The following is a 19,830-nucleotide window of genomic DNA, read 5'->3' as shown; positions in this document are numbered from 1 at the left end:
GAAGAAGGTGCCTCATCAGCCCTTTCCACATGAAAGAGACGTCAAGCAAACAGCTGGATCGTCCACGCTCCCATGAATAGCAGCAGAACCACTCATCTGACCATCACCGTCCTGTCGTGGACGTCCACATCCTCCGTTTGACTTCACATCTCACAATGACTGACTTATAATTTACTCAGCAAAGCACACCAAAGTAGGATTATGTAACTGCGCTCAGTGCAAGGGGGAGAGAGAAGGATATTCACAGCCGCGGACAAAAAAACATTTACATGAAAGTATGATTAAAAACGATTATGCCAATGTCCAGTGGCACGTCAGAGGGAGTTCAACGTTTATTATCCTGCGATACCCTATAAACATTCTCCAAATAAGAACACCCAGTTGCATTAACTCAAAGATTTAGAGGCTGGAGAGGAGAGGAGAGATTGTGAATATGATATCAGTTTATTAGTCGGTAAACATTACGTTCACTCACTGCTCTCTGTCTTGATGCAGAAGCGGTGCTTGAAGCCCCTGTGTGAGTGGGTGCAGGTGATGACCTCTGGGTTGGAACAGCCCACGTCCACGTACTTCTGGCCCTGGAGGATGTTGCAGCCATAGCACTGCAGCCCCTGGACTGCAGGGGGACACACAGACCAGTACGTGACAATTTATTATGTTGTGTAGGCGTTTTCTGTGAGGCTTAGCAATCAGTATGATGGCAATACCCCAGTAGTATTGCCATCATACGTAGATATTTATTAACTTAACATCACGAGAAGACAGGAGGAGAGGGAGAACAGGAGCAGCAGGAGATGTAGACAGAGCCAATGAGGGCTGATTGTTATGATTATTATAAAGGTGGAGCAATATAGACCCATCATTTCACAGTTCCAATCCATGACAGGCTTTGTTGTTGCAGTTTGCTGGTGAAGTCAATCTTATATTTAGCAAAACATCTTCATACTGAATACCACTACAAATTTGCATTGTGCGTGTGTGTGTGTGTGTGTGTGTGTGTGTGTGTGTGGACCAGGTATTACCTATGTTGTTTCCAGTCACATTATGGGGACTTGTATTCCTTATGGGGACACAAAGCAAGTCCCCATAATGCAAATCATTACATTTTAAGATGGAGACATCATGTTTTCATGTTAGATTAAGGTTAATGTTAGGTTAAGATTACAGGTAGTCTCCAGGAAGTCAATGTAAGTCAATGTAATGTCATCTGATGCCATGGAGACTTGTATGTGTGTGTGAGTGAGCCACTATTAGAACCTAAAATACACCATATTTGAACAGGATGAAAGGTTTCCCAGTTCCTAATTACAATTGCCCAAACCTCCACTTGACTATTATGTGTTGGTGACTCAAAATCCACATCAGAGGCATTGGAACTGACCTGGATTCAAATTTGAATCCCTTTTTAGATACATCTTTAACAGGAGCCTCACAGTCTTTCTTATTGTAGGTATGGAGGTATTTTCTCCTTCTCCTCACAAGCTTGTGCTTAAGGGTGATTCACTACTACACCCAATCTCAGGCAGTCTGCCTGCCAGCTCCAGCTTGTGATCTCAGTGCTGCGTCTCTACCACTCAACACCCTATTAGTGCTATAGAGGCTGAAGCACAGAGGAGGAACTGAGAGAGGGACCTTTCCAACATGCAGCCACATTATGCGGTTTGCTTTTCCTTCTCAGATGGTATCAAAAAAATGATGCACTCGGTTAATATGATAATTGCCGATATATAGGTTTGGTCCCTACTGCTAAAAGAGGAGCTGGCAGGCGTTAGGATCACAATACAACTGAATTCTTAAGGATATCTCCATAGAAATAAAATGCTCCGAAGACTTCTTTCATCTTCAGATGCCATACCACTGCTCTTCCCAAATGTCTAACTCCCTCAAGAAAGTAAGGCTAAGCCTAAACAGAACAAATCCACTAGGGCTTAAAGGGATTATCTGTAAATTCAGACCCCTCACACACCTGTGCCTGACCTCCGAAATCCCACACACACAAGGTAGAAGATCAGCTTTGTCTGAAACCAATCCTCGCTCTTTATCTCTGCCGCCCTGTGGACTCAGTGGCGAGGGCAGAGAGCGGAAGCCAGCCTCTCGCTGCCACCGCTCCGTTAAATAGCCCAGCAAAAGCTCTGATGGAGCTTTCAGGAGCAAACTAATCCCAGGCAAATGCTCTTACAAAAATCACTTTAGAAATCTGCTGGAATCAATGTAAAGCCTCACAGGGACAGAGAGCACATGCCAGCCTTTAGGGGATGTGTCATCGTTTCCTATTGGTGATACACTATATGCAGGGAAAGCTCCCATAAATACTGGAGTCTTTCATTAGAGCTGGGTAATTGTAAAGGAAGTGCAAAGCAGTGGAATGGTCATTTACATCTGTTTAGCAACCTCATTTAAAAATTCCCTTTGATGCAATGTGGTTAGACGCCGTGCATGAAACATAGAAAAGCTTCCCGGCGTGACTATTTGTCAACATAATGAGGACATATTGGAAAGACATACAGCTCCCATGGTACAATGCAATTTATCATGAGTATACGCCAGATAATTTCCCAGTATGCAATGCAAATGTTGATTAACTCTGATTATGTCAATTTATATTGTGACCTACATCTAAATTAGTGTTACGCATGAAGTACCGGCATTTGCATTTCAAGACGGAACCAATCGTGTATGCAGTAGTTGATATATAATAAATCTATATTGAACACAAACAGAAAAACAAGAATGACTATCATAGAAATATTTGCATTTAATTTAGAATAAATAATACAGCTGGCTTATCTCATTATATATTGATATGTTTAGCTTTTTCAGTGGCACTTAAAACTGAATGCAGTTTGATTACTATAATCAATATGGACATACTGCTAATAGGTAATGAAAATGGTGCAATTATGGTATTGAGCTCCTCTGACAGTCAGGGTCTATTAAAACAAAACATATGCTATCCAACCCCACACATGTTTTGAATATCATATAGTTAATATGTTGGATTTCACTCAGATGGATTACATTACATGACTATAATAGATCTCATGATATTTCAGGGTGAAATCTGATACTGTTTAGATGCAGAACATCCAGATTAGTTGCCTCTCGTGGATGTTGCCTCATATTGGTAAACCCCCATATCATTAATCTGGTCTGGAGCTCACCGCACCTCTCACTGGGATCAGAGGTGATCTGACTTGGACCAGAAACAGTGAGATACGAATCAAGCAAAGCAACATCTCAGCACAAGTCAGCCCAGTTCCTTCTCAGTGAGACATTAAGGTTGCGGAAGAGCCGAGTCAGGTCAATCATTATTGCTCTGTAGGGAAATTTTGTTTGCCACCTATGGATATTACCTGTTGTTAAGAGTCATATAGATTTGAACTCCCAAGTCAATTACATGCGGAACAAAAGCTTATTAATTGGTGTCACATTTCAACGTAGTCGTTCATTATATTAATGTTGGTCTGGAACATTCCGAGACCTGCTTTGTGTAAATCTACTAATGTGTTACAGTTTTGCAAACATTAAAAGTTGTTTTAAAATAACAAGGTACTGTACTTATTGTATCTATACATTGCAGTGCATATAATATATTACCTGTCTGACTGTACATTTATTATTGATGACTTTGCTTGCAAAGGCTGCAGAAAGTGAAGACTATTGTGTTTTGATATCATTAGTGCACAGTGTAGTTTATTTTGTCTCTCACACACAAATCTATAAATGCACGTGCAGCCAGTTCCTATGCGTCTGTGCCCTACAGAATTCACCATACAAATATATGTAGTATATATCCTACTTACCTTCTGCCAAGCAGAGTGCCAAAACCAAGATAAATCCAAGCCCATACACCAGCCAGGTATGTAAAGTCATGGATGCAGCACAGCAAGTGATGGTCAGTGGTCGGTGCTGGAGGAGAGAGAGAGCCCAAGATTTGCTCTGCTCTCATCTAACAGTCCACCAAAACACAGGGAGAGAAACCGGGCAGAGATCCTGCACTTTCCAGAGCCCTGAGCAAACCCAACTGTCTCCCTCCACCGCAGTCTCAGCGAAGCTCGCGCAGTGTGCGAGTGAACTGCCTGTGAGAGTCCAGCGAGAGAGGGAGCCAACCATCCAGACAGTCAGTCAGCTCAGCAGCCAGTCAGGCAAAGAGACGAGGGGGAGGAAGATAAATGAGCGCAGGAGCTAAATAAATGAATGTCTTCCTCAGTGGTCTCCTCACGTCCTGAGGAGGAGAAGCTGGGAGATTTGTTCACAGGGAGGAAAACATAAAATAAATAAAAAATTTAACTCATGTCACCTGCCGAAGAAGCTCCATCTCTCATTACAGAGATGAAAACAAACAGTGTGGCAGAGAGTGTGGTCTAATTGGGGCAAACACATCAATCAGGATTAATTCCTGATTGATAATCCATTGCTTCTAATAATAGCCCTATCAAAATGTGCTAAAAGCCCCGGGAGTAAATGGGATGGCACGGCAGGGGGGCCAGGTGGGTGTGTTTATGTGAGTTTGAGCATGTTTTTGTCTTGTGTTTGTGAGGGCAATGCCAAAGGACACACACACACAGAAAAACAAACACACACACACACACACACACACCAACAGGGCAGGTTATCAGTGCTCAGTGTATCACTGCACTCGCACACTGGGGGGAAAATTCTATCTAATCAAGAATTAAACAGTAAATCCTTTCTTAGAGACTGTAATGCCAGAGGATAAGGCAGGCTTTGCAGTAAGCCCTCATTCCCTACCCAACCAAAGCAACATATGGTCCCGTCTGATAGATCCCTGCCAATGATCACTGTCATTCATATTAAGACATATTTACTGGGGCCGGTGCACATTTTTCCACATATGTTTTGATCACGGTGGATAAGCTATTTGTTCGTTAGCGTTTGTTCACAGCAACAAGCAGTGCCTGAGCCTGGCCTCTGCTTCCTCTCGCTGTTCTGCTCCTGCACACACACACACACACATGCCTCTTTTTGTTTGCAAGTGTGTGCAGCTGGGTGTGAGTTGTCTCTCCTCCGTGCTTTTACCCATGAGTCATTGCTCGTGTGTGTGTGTGTGTGTGTGTGTGTGTGTGTGAAAGAAAATCAGGGCGAGAGGAAAAGAAATGCCAGCTGTGTGTACTATCTGTGTGAAGCATATGGAAGGTAGAGTACAGAGAGCCATGCAGACAGTTGTGAGCTGTGCGCATGAGGGGGTAAGACAGGAGAAGATGCTGCTTTAAGCTTAAATTGAATCAATATGCCTGTGTGTGTGTGTGTGTGTGTGTGTGTGTGTGTGTGTGTGTGGTGTGTGGTGTGTGTGTGTGTGTGTGTAGAATGCAACCTTAAAGGAATAGTTTCACATTTTTGGAAATAAGCTTTTCGGAGTGAAATGATCGATCCCTCTCCAAGTTACACATTTCAAATTCAAAGGCTCAGGTTGTGTAGACAAACAAGAAAGTGTTTGATTTCAAATAAAGTACAAACAATAAACATCAATGGTGATCAGAATCCTTTTTTCTATCATAAATATTGTTCAAGGTAAACACCCATATCTTGTTTAGAATTGTTATTTTCCTATTTAAATATTTATTTATTTATTTAAATGGGATTTAACAAAGGTAAATGGCAAATATCAACCATTAATGCCATATTTACACAAGCATGAACACCACCACAAGGGTTATAGCTCATTAATTGATACATTATTAATTCCACGCAGACAGCCACTCCAGCCAAAGTGGGGTATTCAAACCCCAATTGTTACAGTGAGGCTTACCATTGCAGATGCCCTTGCTAGAATATTAATCATGAACTGATTAATACATATTTGTTTCATATAAAAACTAGTGTTTCCAGTTTTCCTGTTGCTTTATCATGCAGATTTTAACATTTGTTTTCAAAATAAAGTCCTAAAAACAAATAAACAGAGTGATGTTAATGTTCTCATCGACCTTTAAGCTTCAAAATGATTTCTTTTATTTTTACTTTTAATATTTAACAATTCTAAGAGTAATATCTCATGTGACACATGCAGCACACTGTCGCTCTGTTCACTTCTTGTTTGATGCTAAACTGCATTTCGTCGTCTCAGTACTTATCTTATCTAATCTAATCCAATCAAAAGCACTGCACTTGTATGCTCACACAACGTCCCCAGACACACACACACACACACACACACAAACACACGTAAACAAACAACTCCACATCCAGAGATTCCCATTTGTCACGGACGGGGGGGGGGGGGTCATGAATCCGTAATGCGAAATTTTCATACTACATCAACACGACAAAAGTGAGCCGTGCAAAAGCACAAAAGAACGAGGCCGTGTAATGGAACAGTCCCAGCGCTCATGTTCACGTGCAGGTCTTTTTTTGTCTTGACCTTTTTCTCTCTTTCCACATCTCACAGCCCGTGTTCATTTATATTCTGCTGAGCCGCTTGAGCCTTGGAGTGATAAAGCCATGAAAGAGAGGGTGAGAGAAGGATGGACTCGAAGGAGGGTAAGAAAGAGAGAAAGAAAGAGAGCGAGAGAGAGAGGGAGAGCAGGTCCAGACCAGCACAACTACAACGATGAAAGTGAGGCTTCCCCGAGCTGCTCCTGACTTATCTTATGACACACAATAGCTGCTTTAAATACCCTTTAAGTCCCCTGCGGTGGCTAGTTTGGAGTGACACTGACAAGAATTAGGAAAGCTGCATGGCTTTAAATTCTTGATGAAATTGCAATTAAGACACCAGCAGAAGAAGTGAGCCCGAGGCAGTGCAAGCTAACGACCCAAAGAGGAAAACAACAGGAATGCGAGGAGGAAAATACATGAAAAGTTAATTCTGCTCCGTGGGCTTTAATTCTGGGCATCTGTCGCTGCGTGTAACCCTCCCTGAAAAAAGTGGCGAGGAGATGAAACTGGAAATGGCCATTAAGGCTTGTGTATTAACCACAGCCCAGTGGGTTTCGCTGCAGTGATAATGAGCAGTAATCCAGCAGTGTTTGACCACAATGCTCCGCAGCATGGAGAGATATTCTGCAGGATAAGAGCGGCCGAATCAAAACAAAAGCCTCCAAGCTACACGAGGGTTTGAGACTTTGATTCCTCACCAGTTTGGCTGGTTTGGAGAAATCCCTCAGGCGTCTCTGTTGCTTCCCCCAAGGGACAGTTTCTTTTGTGTTTTTTTTTGTCGCATGTCCAACGATTATCGACTTAATGCTGGCACCGGCTGCAAGATTAACCGGCGGATCCTCGAAGGGGAAACTGCCTTTTGGCGCCCAGAATTTCAAGTAATTGAAAGTTTGACTGAATGTATGTGCCTCTGCAGTTTATACACCGAAAGGAGCGCAAAGCCAGCTTCTCCTTATACAGCAAAAGAGACGTCTCAGCAGAAGGCTTATAGCTTCGGTCGCTGGAATGGGAGCACTTCAGAGTTTTTGCTTTTATGGTTTTAAACGTTATGGTTCCCTGCATTTTTATTTGAATTACACTCAGGTTTCAGTGCGTTGATTTACTGCTTTAATTCACTAAATCTACACTTAACATTTGAGGAAAGAAAACCTCTATATAACAAAAAAACTACACAGTACAGTATTTATAATGCTACACTATATTTCTTGTGGTGCATGATAAAAAAATTCATATTGTCATTGATATATTCCCATTTATTTAATTATTAAAAGCCGGATTGCTACCTTGCGTGTGCATAATCAGTTTTGCAATATAGGAGCAGAGATTATTCCAATATGCTCTCTTCATTTGTGCATATGATGAGCCTATTAATAACCATTAGTTCTCCTATTAGCTCCCGTCTTTTTTTATATAAATTAGAATCCCACCAATGCTTCAGTGAGATTTACCAGTTGACATCGAGGGTCCAAACAACTGGGTTATAATTATAAGTCCTCTCAAGCATGTAAGCGCTGCTCCTCTCAGCGTCTCATCCACCATAGGCATCTAAAGAGGCACGGCCCAATCAGTGGCCGGGTATCTTTGTGCATGGCTGCTCTGTCTCTGTGCCCAGTAGCCCAGGGGGGGGGGGGGGGGGGGCACAGGCCCCTTCCCCATCTGCTGCACGCCACTAGGTGTGGCACTATAGCTTGCTCAGGGTGTCATGCCAGTCCACAGAGCCCAAGACCAGGCTGTGACCCTCTCTCCCACTGCCCCAAGACCGAATGTCTTCCTCACCAGGTTACTCACGGCATATGTCCGTGATGCACCCTGGTTGCTGATTCAGAGGCCCGGCTGCAGGATTTGCTGGTCAGAACTAATTGCGAGGTTTTGTGCACGCCACTTTTTCAATCATTGTGGAGACCTTAGTTTGAACTGTGAAGTTTCTCTGTTGTTTCATTACACCAAAAACAGCAGTTTTTACAGTTCCAACCTGCAGACAAATCTCACACTTCACAGTTAAAATGTGATCATCTCATTTCCAGCTTTGTGAGGAGACGTTATCAGATCTCTGAAATTAATTTGCCCCTCGGACGTACAGCGCCTGGCAGGAAAAATCAGACCAGCATTTGGAGGCGGGGCTGGAGGGACATGCCCGGCTGACACACTGCAGGCTGCAGCACATCACTCGCGCACACTAATTGGATGTTTGGACTATTTTTAAGAGGTTCACTGATCCCAGGGCCAGCCTTTTGGAGTGTGTGTTGATAAATAATTAAATGGACACAGATAGGATGGAAGAATATTTAACTGCTACCCCCCATTTAAAGGCTCAGCTTTACAAACCATCAACTCAATAATCTCTTAATTTAAACATTCCCCTCAATCTGCGAGGCTTAGAGGCTGCATCTGTTACACACTCAGACACACACACACACACACACACACACACACACACACACACACACACACACACACACACACACACACACACACACACACACACACACTCTCTCTCTCTCTGCTGGAGAATGATTTTACAAAAATCCAACCTGAGTCATGCTGACATCTGTTTCCCTAATGACAGTCATTTAGTGCCCATTTATACTCGGACTGCTTTGTGAATGAGCATATTTGTGCACCGACTAAATCCACCAGTCACAGCACTGATGTTTGAGAACTGTCAATTCCCTGTATCTCAGAACAAAGCTGAGCCTCACAAGTCCATTTATGTTTGTCACTGAGCTTAATAGTCATTGTCCTTGGACTCTTAGGGGACCTGTAAGATGCGGGGGAGGTTATATAGCCAAGGCTCTCAAAGGGAAAATTAAAACCTACTGCTCCATTTTCTCTCATATTAGGCGACAGTGATCCATTCAGAACTCCGTCTCATGAATAATAAGCAACATCGGAAAACAAACTGCCTGAACTTCCTCTTTGTGGATGTGAAGCGCCGGTTCAGGAGCATGTTTTCGTGGCGAGGGCTTGACATACAGCTTTGGGGGGGGAAACCGAGAGTCAAGACACCGCTGCCAGGAGCTTTGGAGGCTGACCTGACTGCGCACTGATGCCAACCCCACTGTTTAATTGGATGCCAAGGCGAAAACGCCACAACAGCCCTCCTGTCGCTGCCTGCCTCATATCCTTATCCCCAGGTTTTATCACCGAAATCACCTTTTGAGAACAAAAGCGGATCCTATAGGTGGGTTTGTTGCACCTGTTTCCCGCGTGTTAACCCAGCATCCCTCTCAGCTCGCCCCAACAGATTTGGCTCCCGGCCACGGCTGCCAGCCTCTGTGAGGGACTATGAATGGCATTAGCTCCAGGCTGCTGCCGTGGTGTGGACTTATTTACTGTACATCGTGCCCACTGACTTCAAACAGCGCTGCAAACGTTTTGCCTGCCATATTAGTGCCAGTGATTTCCCCCGAAGGACACATTTCCACTTGGTGGTTTGACCAAATTAAAACTGTTGTTGTAAAAACTCTTGAAAGCGACACATTTACCAATATGAAACGGGCATTATCGTTCCTTATTAGCATGAATGCTACTAGCCCCCCTATACCCCAACACCCCAAGCCCCCCGTAGATATATCTAAATTGATGTAGATAAACAGATGTACTTTATTTTTGTAACACACAGTTTCAGAAGCATCATCGGGGATTTTTCATTCAAACCGTTAAGTTTGAATTTAATGTATATCTAAATTAAACTTATACATTTTTTAAAAAAATAGGCATTTTCTGCATTTGACCGTTATCACTCAGGCTTTGTTCCTTTGATGAATGTCACTGAAGGTCACCAAAGCAGCAGCCATATACCTTTGAAGTCTGTCGCTACATAAGCGTCAGTTTTCAGTCATTTTCAGTCAGTTCTCTTCGGAATACTTGGCTCGTTGCACCTGAACTCTGTTCTTGCTCCTGAACTCTGTTCTTGCACCTGAACTCGTTTCTTTGGATTTGCCTTGAAGAGAACTACGATTGATTTGAATCAACATGATCCCAACACAAAAGAAAAGCGTGGAATTAACTTCCAAGCCAGCTCCTCTTGTGCTGGGAGTGAAGAAGCCATGGAACCCAGCTCCATCCGAGCCCGTGGACTTTCTCGGCGCTGCCTCCTATGAGACCGTCAGCTGCGTCACTGCAAACGTTCAAGCCTTCGTGACGGATATGAGTCACGAGGACTTGGACGTTGAGGAGAACCTGCAGGAAATGGTGGAACTCATTTTCAAGAGGGCCGTGAAGAAACCAGACTCTGCTGCAGTCTTCGCGGAGCTGTGTCAACACCTCTCAGAAGTAAGTGATGCATCTATTACTGGAAGCTACTTTATCCTGTTTCTTACTTAGTTGGACAGCTTGTATTTGTATGCAGGTTTTATCCTTAATTGAACACACTGATCACTATATATGAATGTGAGTTACATTAGTGTTAATATTTCTTTATGGTTTTCTCCTCTTCAGGTGGAGTTCCAATCCTTGTCTGACTGGTCAGCCAGCGTCTCCTTCAGGTCTCTGCTGGTTAAACACTGCCAGGCAGAGTTCAGGAAGAGCTTGGACAAGGAGGGCATTGTTCAAAAGAGTGGGTCCTGCCTGAACCCAGTCCAGGACGTGAGGGTCATCGACCGGCTGAGGGAAGAGCAACAGAACACCAAACCTTCCGGTCGCTTCCTCAATATGCTGAGGTTTATTGGGGAGCTGTTCCTCTCCAAGGTGCTGGCAGAGAAATCCATGCACTGCTGCATCAGGAGGCTGTTGCAGAAAGGAGACAGGCCGTCTCTTGAGGGTCTCTGTCAGCTCCTCCAGATGATCCAGCAGGACCTGGAGGTGGTGACGGAAAAGGAATTGATGGACACCTACTATAACCAGCTGGACCATATCGCAGAGAAAGAGAAGAGGGCACCAAGGCTCTCCCTTTTGTTGAAGGAAACAGTGGATGCCAGGAAGATGGCATACTCCACCCCCCACTAAGTTTTTAATGAAAACTCATGTGGGAAATACAACTTATACACTTATACAACTTATACAGTGATATTTGTGAATGGACAGAAATCCCCCACTGCAACCTCTGCTCCTACTCTGTATAATTTGCACTGGGTGACATCATGTCTGTACTCTGTTTGTGGTTTGTACTATGTTGTCGACTAATGAATAAAATGTTTTACATTTAATTTGGGTTTTTTTATGTCTTGCATGCAGCTGCCCTCACATTTCAATTAAAACACATGTGGGAAATACAACTTATACAACTTTCCCAATAATCAATGAAAAGCACAGATGCCTGGAGAGTTTCTGGGACAACATTTGACAAAAGTACTTATTCTGAACTGAACATCAAATCCAAATGAGAATTCAGTAAAAAAAACATAATTGATCTCATATTTTATCTCCTAACAGCTGGTTGTGTAACACTAGTTTCACTTCAAACTGTGAGGATATTCAATATAAGCCTCTGGAGAGTGATATTTATGAATGGACAAAAAGCTTGGCTTTATTATATCATCAGCAAGAGCATGATATTATTTGACAAGGACAGACAAACTGCAGCTTTGTTTTGAGTAACACTATTTTCAACCAATCCTTTAGATATTTCAGTGCATGTTTAATAAATACGGCATCAGAGGTCAGACTCCTAAAATTAGCTCAGTATCGTCTGCTGAAACTCAGAGACTCTGTCTGTGAGCTTATGTTTGTGCACTGGACTAAAAATGTGTTTCTTTTGGGAGACAATCTCGCAGCATATTTCAGGATTCCAGTAGCTTAAGTGGGACAGTTGTTGCATGGATGGGTTGGCCTGGCCTGCCAAAACGTCCTATGCACTCACTGCATGAAAAGTTGTGCAACAGGCAGAACTGCACCGATTGTCTTCCTTGGCCCCATGATCTTCTTTGAGTTATGTAAATATATAGTCATCACAACATAGGCATTCAAATTAGGGCATATTACAACAGTGCTTTAAGGATTTATTTCTCTCATTTGTACACGTATAAAGAATATATTCATCGCTTCATTAGTTCCCAGATAATAGGATAGACAGACAAATAACTGAGATTATTCCTGAAAAATGAGCAACTGAGAATTAGAAATTGCAGGACAGTCTTACACTGAGTCCGCACAATACTGTCAGTGTCGGCTTTACTTAAGAGCATGCGATTCTGCTGTCTTCTTGCCATATCATGCACCAAAGAATGAGGCTGTGAATGAATAAATAAAAGAATAAAATATAAACATTAAGAAGTTGGGGAGACCAATTCAAATGAATGGAGGTTAATCTAGATTAACTAGATTTATCCCTGCCTTTCAATAGGGTTTTTAAAAGGACATTTTACTGATTTCCTAGGGAACAATCCTATTTAGGGGTAAGATTTCAAGCATAATCATTTGTTTGAAATGAGTCAAAAAGAAAATGTATTCAATGTTTACAAGAACTATGATCTGGTCCCATCTGTGCAATAAATGATTATATGTAAATTAAAGGCATTTACAGATGCAAGTGTCCATTTTCTAACAAATGTTGCTATTAACAGAAAGTGTTTTCTTCATTTGCAGTGCGTTCAGCTCTCTCGGCCACCGTAACCATGTAATCCCACCCCGGAGCGGCAGGTGGCGGTGTCAAGCATAAGACAACACCGTGGTAGTCTCGCACTAAAACGGAAGCAAGAAGTCCCTCACACGTGCATCCAACATGTCCGACCTCAGTGTTTTGACTTGCTGAGACGCTACGAGCCGAGATCTCTTTACTTCACTGCCAGCACATTAAAGTTGTCCAGCGACGGCTGAAGGAGCGTTAAAGCTTCAACATGGCGCAGAGGAAGAAGAAGCTGACGAAGAAGAGGAGACACCCGTTCAATAAAGATACGGAGGCGGACTCTGACGGAGACTTCCAGCTGGCTGCTGAAGTCAAAGACGATGATTCTGTAAGAACAGGAACTCAGACACTAGTTAAATAAGTTGTTGCGCCTCGTAATAAACATGTTTGAGATGCGAACTACTCATTTGATCATTCAGAAAGATTAGGTTTCTGTGTTATATTAGCAGTAGACAGGTAGAATCGGTAGGTGGGGGTATAGCTCAGTGGTAGAGCATTTGACTGCAGATCAAGAGGTCCCCGGTTCAAATCCGGATGCCCCCTTTTTCATTTGAACTTTCAGGATATATAGTGATTAGTATTAAGTTTGTTTAACGGCATTGTGCTTATTTATTGGATCTCACAGCCTGGGAAGAAGCTGCTGAGGTTCCCTGCCTCGGCCGACACTCTGTCTGATGTGGAGCCGGACACCAGGGAGCTGGTCAGAGCCCAGAACAAGAAGAAGAAGAAGTCTGGAGGCTTTCAGTCAATGGGTAAGAGCCAGAGGAGAGTTTCCACACATGGACACACATCCACTGGTTTCTTCCAGTATCAGAAGTTCAGACATGCTCTGAACTCTGGATGATCTCATGGAGTTATCAGCGGGGGCTGTGTGCAAGAACGCAAATGTACGAGTTAGAGGCTCCGGACAGTCTTTGGATTTTCTCCTGTCAGCCCCTTAGTGGAGGAGCAGCCGGGTGCCACAGACAGAGGCAGGAAGTGGCATATTAGCTCTGCTGCTTAGATCATGTTTACAGCAGACATCTTTTCATCTGTCGCGTGTTAGACGCGTCATCAATCCCCCCCAGGGAATCCCCCGCTGTTTTCTCACATGGTCTTGTCCTAGATTTCTAGGGAATAAAGTCCGTAGAAACCGCGGAGTGTCTCACTCGGACATTTGCGTTCACACATACACCCCCTCTGGAGAAAATGCGTCCAGTGAATGTGTGAGAGCAGCTTCAGATTCGAGAGCCGTTGGTGATGTGGGTGGACACTGGTGTTGTTGTACTGTAAATAATAAAGCATGATCTCAGCATTGGAATTTTAACACTACATCCTGGCTCTTGTGAGCTGCGTCACCCCTCAACCCCTAAATGCTCCAGAGACTTTCAAGTTGTTGTTAACACATCTAACTGGAGATTTCCCTTTCTGCGTTCTTCAAATGTCAATTGCAAACTCCCGTCTGGACCCCATTGTCTGGATATTTTCCAGAGCTCAAGTCTGATTTACTGTTATTTTACTACATTATGTGTTTTCAGGTCTCAGTTACCCCGTTTACAAAGGGGTCATGAAGAAGGGTTACAAAGTCCCAACTCCCATCCAAAGAAAGGTATGTAAGAGGCTCTTCAGGATTCCTTAATCAAACAGTTTTTACAGCTAGACAGATTATTTAATGCCCGTTCCTTTTTCTTCCTCATCTCAGACTGTCCCAGTGATTCTGGATGGCAAGGACATAGTAGCCATGGCCAGGACCGGCAGCGGTAAGACGGCCGCCTTTTTGGTTCCCATGTTCGAGAAGCTGAAGGCCCCTCAAGCTAAATCAGGAGCCAGAGCCCTCATCCTGACCCCCACCAGAGAGTTGGCCCTGCAGACCATGAAGTTCACAAAGGAGGTCCGGCTGAATGACGAGTTGCTTATTGTGCTTGTTTGTTTACAGTGTCTGTTGTTGGTTTCTCAGATTAATTAAAGCAAATTCATTGCAAACGGGTTTTCAGTTTTACAGGGGAATTGTCTACAGTCGCTCAACACACCAGGGCTACAGAATATGTGGCTCAGCTGAGGAATAAATCCTAATCGACAAGCTCATTAATGTGCATTGTTGTTGTTGTTGCAGTTGGGAAAATTCACTGGACTAAAGACCGCCTTGATCCTCGGTGGAGACAGGTACATGACTCCTCCATCGTCTGGTGCTTTCAGGTTATGGTTTAAATCTTTAATGAGTGGACAGTAAACGTCTGTGCTCTTTTGCAGAATGGATGATCAGTTTGCTGCCCTTCATGAAAACCCTGACATGTGAGCATTTTGTCTTTGTTAATGTTGTTTATCCCCAAATCCATGAATTATATCCCCAGACATCCTGATCTCTGTCCCTTACCGCAGAATCATCGGCACCCCCGGTCGTCTCATGCACGTCATCACGGAGATGAACCTGAAGTTGCACAGTATTGAGTACGTGGTGTTTGACGAAGCCGACAGGTGAGAAACGGAGCCGTGCATTGAGAGCTGACATATTTTCATAACACAGCTTGGATTCCTTTCTCGGCCTCTGTTAACGTGTGCGTGTTTCTCCTCCACTCAGGTTGTTTGAAATGGGTTTTTCCGAGCAGCTTTCGGAGATCATCCGCCGGCTGCCAGAAACCAGACAGACGCTGCTGTTCTCTGCCACTCTGCCCAAACTGCTGGTGGAGTTCGCCAGAGCCGGTAAAATCAACTTTACGTTTTCATCCTGTTAACTGTCAGTTCACTTTTACATGCATCCATCGGGATTGATGAGGATTTTAAATAAGTTTTCGTGCCAAGTCCTCATCTTCACCTTGATGTTCAAATTTTTTTCCAGGACTGACAGAACCAGTGCTCATTCGTTTGGACGTGGATTCTAAACTCAGCGACCAGATCAAGGTAAAAACTGTTATTAAACATTACGTCATTTGTGTTCAAATGATTCTTAAGTCAACTTAATAGACATTGATTATAAGAATCTGATTATATTATCTGCAAAATTGTGCTATGAACATGTTTTTGATATTTATTACCTGGAAACTCTTATGTTTCGTATAATTAATGCATTTAAAAAAATCTATTTCAAACAGCTGATGGGACAGGGAGCTACGTAGACTGCTAATCCTCACCTTGTATCTGTCCTAACCTTCTAAACAGTTGAATTTCTCCTGTCTTTCCCCAGCTGTCATTTTTCCATGTGCGTATGGACGACAAGCCGGCAATGCTGCTTCACATTCTCAGGAACGTGACGAAGATTCACGAGCAGACGGTGATCTTTGTAGCCACCAAACACCACGTCGAGTACCTGAAGGAGGTGAGATGCGAACAGCAGAATAACTCAGATGAAGAAGCTTTTATGGTAAACTATTTTAACTTGTTTTTATTTTGCTCTTTAGCTGCTGACTTCAGAGGGTGTGGACTGCGCCTACATCTACAGCGCCCTCGATCAGACGGCCAGAAAGATCAACATCGGGAAATTTGTGCATCGGAAAGCGATGGTGCTAATTGTGACGGACGTTGCCGCTCGTGGTATAGACATCCCCATGCTGGACAATGTCATCAACTACAACTTCCCCTCCAAGGCCAAGCTCTTCTTGCACAGAGTTGGTGAGTGGCTCATACATAGAATTCATGTCCTGGTTTGTCCCTAATTAAATTCAGTGATCAGTCTGATGTGACACATTCTAATCATCCACTTGCTTTTCCCCCCCCATCAGGCCGTGTGGGACGTGCGGGCCGCAGTGGCAGAACCTACAGTTTGATTTGTCCAGATGAGATGCCGTTTGTCTATGACCTTCACCTCTTCCTCGGAAGGCCTGTTGTGTTCGCCACGCCTGAACACACAGCAGGTAAGCTTTGCCTGCCAGGAATTAATCTGCGTCTGCTCAGAAAATAGTAAAAGAACGTTTTATTCATCACTTTCTGCTGCTCAAACGTCCCCTCCCCTCCAGATGAGGACGGTGTCTTCGGTCGGGTCCCTCAGAGCATCCTGGACGACGAAGGCGCCCATCTCGTCACCACTCATGAAAACTCGGCGGACCTGCAGAACATGTTTCGTGTCTCAGAGAACGCCTACAAACAGTACCTCAAGTCTCGACCCAGTCCCTCGCCAGAGTCCTTCAGGCGGGTCAAAAACACAGATCTGTCCTGCATGGCGGTCCATCCCTTACTAGGTCAGTTTGTAGGAGGATTAAAACAGTGATGATGAAGCTGAGACAGGAGCTGGTATCAGCATTTCATTGATCTTGTTACAGGGTCAGGGATGGAGAAAATGGAAATCGAACACCTTCAAATAGTCCATGCCATCAAAAGCTACAAATCCAAATCGGTGAGTTACATCTGGTACAAATGTAGATGTATACTTTTTTGACATACTTGTTATAAAACCAAAACCAAAATCCTTTCATATTCTTCCAGACTATCTTTGAAATCAACTCCAGCAGTAAGACACAAGCCAGCCTGGTGATGCGGACCAAGCGCTCCAAGGACATGCGGCTGGTGGAGAAATTCAACAGACACAAAGAGGACGTGGCAGCAGAGAGTCGCCTGCATCAGCCCGTCAAACCGGCCGCTGCTGACGAAGATTACACACACAACAGTGGCGAGGAGGAGGACGGCGCTCTGAATGTAAGAGAGGAAGTCCTCTGGTGTTTAGATTCAAAACAAAGCCCCAAAAATGTGTTGAATAAGAAGTGAGAAGGGCTAAACTATAAAGAGGAGATGTAAAATAAGTTTTCATTTTTCTTCTAGTGTGTTTGTTATCCAGTTGAAGATTTATCATTTAATGTGGTTGCACAATCAAATAGGAAAAATTTGCACTAATCATCCATTTAATGACGACGAATTTTGATATATCTTGTTTATCAAACCATGGGTCCAGTGCCACAAAACATTCAATTTATTTTCTCATGTAGGAAATGGACACAGCTAATCACAAATGAGACGGTAGAATGAGTGAAGTTTGTGATTTATTTGCTAGAAAACAATGATTAGTGACGTATTGAAATAATTTCTTATTTTCTGTCCTAACTAATTAACTCCGCTCAGACAGTTTGTAAGACGGAAGAAAAAGGTTTATGCACAAACTCGACTCGAATAAAAATATTTCCTCTCTGTTTATTATCGCAAATCCTCATGTTGTACACAGCCCTTTGAATGCCCCCATTGTTTTTTTTGGTGTATATGTAATTATTCATGTCTCCACCAGGAGGTGTTCTCGGTTGTGGTAGGTGGAAAGAGAAAACAAGTGCAGGACGGTGAGGAAGGACAGCCAAAGGACAACAAAAGCAGTCAGAAGGGTAAAGACGAGGACTATTACATCCCCTACAGACCCAAAGACTTCGACTCTGAGAGAGGGTGAGGAAACAGTGCAGGTTTTAACACGTGTAAAATCAGATATGATTGAAATGTATTAACTTTGACTCATGTTCTCTGGTCTTAGGTTGGGTCTTGGCACAGAGGGCACCGCTTTCGAGCAGCAGGCCTCCTCAGCCGTTCTGGACCTCATGGGAGATGACGGAGGCAATTTAAAGAACAAACATATAATGAAATGGTGAGTGTTAGATTTACTAGCTAACCCTTAATCCCCCTCCTCCTCCTCTGACATCTTAATTCTTCCGATTCTTTCACTTCCAACCATAACGTCGTCTCTGTGTCATTGACAGGGATCGTAAGAGGAAGCGCTTCGTGAGGGACACAGGGAGGGAGGACCAGAAGAAGAAGCTCAAACTAGATGGCGGTCAGGTCATCAGGAACAAGAAGAACAAGAAGAACTTGTATCCTTCCAACCAAACGTCTTGCTGTACTTCTCTGTTACCGCCGCTGCTAGTCTCTAATGGTTCACAGTTGTTTGCTGCATCGTTTACCGTTTGTCTGACCTTAACCGAATAACAGTTACGAGGAGTGGAAGACAAAGTACAAGGTGGATGATGGAGAATTTAGCGGAGTTGGAGAATCGGGAGGATCGGGAATGAGGCCAGGAGGAGGTAGAACTCATGACTTAAACATTGTAGAACTGATAAATTACTCCTGATGGAAGGAGTAAGATGAGAGAGTGAATACCAAACTCACATCTGTCTGGTTAAATACAATGTTTCCATCGAAGTTGGAGCTGCTCTGTCATTGCAACAAGTTGTTTCTCAATGCTTCTCTCTTCTGTGTCGTCTGTCAGGTCGTGGTCGTGGTCGCGGTCGTGGCCGTGGACGTGGTGGTGGTGGACGTGGTGGTCCCAGCTTCCAGAGCCCTGGGGATCAACAGGTGACCCCCGGTGGTCGCAGAGTGCGCTCCGAGCTCAAGACGCGTGATCAGATTTTGAAGCAGCGTAAGAAAACGGAGAAGCAGCAGTTCATGCAGAAGGGAGGGATGAAGAAGATCCGCTCCAGCAACAAACAGTGGGCTGGAGAAGTTAAGAAGTCAGGGTTCGGACGGGGCGCTCAGAAGAAAGGCAAGATGAAGAAGAGGATGTGAGGAGGAAGATCCCAGGGGGGGGGGGACCTTGTGGGAGACTGATTATCAATGGCACGACGAGGGACCGACTGATGAAGACCAGATTTGTTCCCTTCCCCCCCCTCAAGATTTTCACAGTGTCTTGTATGATTGAGGACTGAAGGAGAAGAACTAAGGAAAGGTTTTCTCGAGATGTTCTTCATCGTTTCTCCTCATCGCTACATGAACTCTGTATTTGTCACAGAGTGAAATTAAAAGAAAGATCCGATTAACTGGATTTTCGTCTTTTAAGTTTGTTTGGCAGAATTATCTGCTTCAATGGATTTGAGTACTAAAATTTGTCTATATAAAATATCTTGTGTCATAATACACATCTGAAAAAGACTCCTGTGTCATGTCTTCATTTGCAGTCAGTGACATGTTGATCCAGCAGACGAGTACATCTG

At 43.7% G+C, this 19,830-nt stretch overlaps 2 protein-coding genes and 1 non-coding gene across 3 annotated transcripts; all 3 read left to right on the top strand.

Moving 5' to 3' along the window:
• The first annotated feature begins 10,475 nt into the window (after positions 1 to 10,475).
• On the top strand, positions 10,476 to 11,543 carry LOC128425167 (eukaryotic translation initiation factor 4 gamma 1). The gene is made up of 2 exons (XM_053411694.1): positions 10,476 to 10,671; positions 10,837 to 11,543. The coding sequence occupies exons 1-2, from the start codon at positions 10,546 to 10,548 to the stop codon at positions 11,341 to 11,343; spliced, it is 633 nt and encodes a 210-aa protein (XP_053267669.1). The 5' UTR covers positions 10,476 to 10,545; the 3' UTR covers positions 11,344 to 11,543.
• A 1,452-nt stretch (positions 11,544 to 12,995) lies between these two features.
• Positions 12,996 to 19,768, top strand: ddx54 (DEAD (Asp-Glu-Ala-Asp) box polypeptide 54). Its single transcript, XM_053410882.1, has 20 exons — positions 12,996 to 13,289; positions 13,587 to 13,713; positions 14,479 to 14,549; positions 14,643 to 14,831; positions 15,054 to 15,103; positions 15,191 to 15,232; positions 15,320 to 15,415; positions 15,519 to 15,640; positions 15,777 to 15,838; positions 16,122 to 16,253; positions 16,336 to 16,546; positions 16,657 to 16,788; positions 16,891 to 17,112; positions 17,194 to 17,267; positions 17,357 to 17,566; positions 18,147 to 18,295; positions 18,381 to 18,491; positions 18,604 to 18,714; positions 18,833 to 18,924; positions 19,110 to 19,768. Exons 1-20 carry the CDS (start codon positions 13,173 to 13,175, stop codon positions 19,403 to 19,405), a joined length of 2,616 nt encoding a protein of 871 aa, XP_053266857.1. The 5' UTR covers positions 12,996 to 13,172; the 3' UTR covers positions 19,406 to 19,768.
• Positions 13,433 to 13,504, top strand: trnac-gca (transfer RNA cysteine (anticodon GCA)). Its single transcript has one exon. It is a non-coding gene; the product is annotated as a tRNA-Cys (tRNA).
• Positions 19,769 to 19,830: the final 62 nt, after the last annotated feature.

This window comes from Pleuronectes platessa, chromosome 19 (genome assembly GCF_947347685.1).
Source record: "Pleuronectes platessa chromosome 19, fPlePla1.1, whole genome shotgun sequence".
In the NCBI taxonomy this organism is placed as follows: domain Eukaryota; kingdom Metazoa; phylum Chordata; class Actinopteri; order Pleuronectiformes; family Pleuronectidae; genus Pleuronectes; species Pleuronectes platessa.
The sequence above is the reverse complement of the archived record's forward strand: the minus strand, read 5'-3'. Positions and strand labels throughout refer to the sequence as shown.

Excerpts from the sequence above, each read along its gene's own strand:
- ddx54 (XM_053410882.1), top strand. The coding sequence starts at position 13,173 with ATGGCGCAGAGGAAGAAGAAGCTGACGAAGAAGAGGAGACACCCGTTC. Across the intron at positions 15,641-15,776 it reads GGTGGAGTTCGCCAGAGCCG|GACTGACAGAACCAGTGCTC; the intron begins GTAAAATCAACT and ends ATTTTTTTCCAG. Across the intron at positions 17,567-18,146 it reads AGGAGGACGGCGCTCTGAAT|GAGGTGTTCTCGGTTGTGGT; the intron begins GTAAGAGAGGAA and ends TGTCTCCACCAG.
- LOC128425167 (XM_053411694.1), top strand. The coding sequence starts at position 10,546 with ATGAGTCACGAGGACTTGGACGTTGAGGAGAACCTGCAGGAAATGGTG. Across the intron at positions 10,672-10,836 it reads TGTGTCAACACCTCTCAGAA|GTGGAGTTCCAATCCTTGTC; the intron begins GTAAGTGATGCA and ends TCTCCTCTTCAG.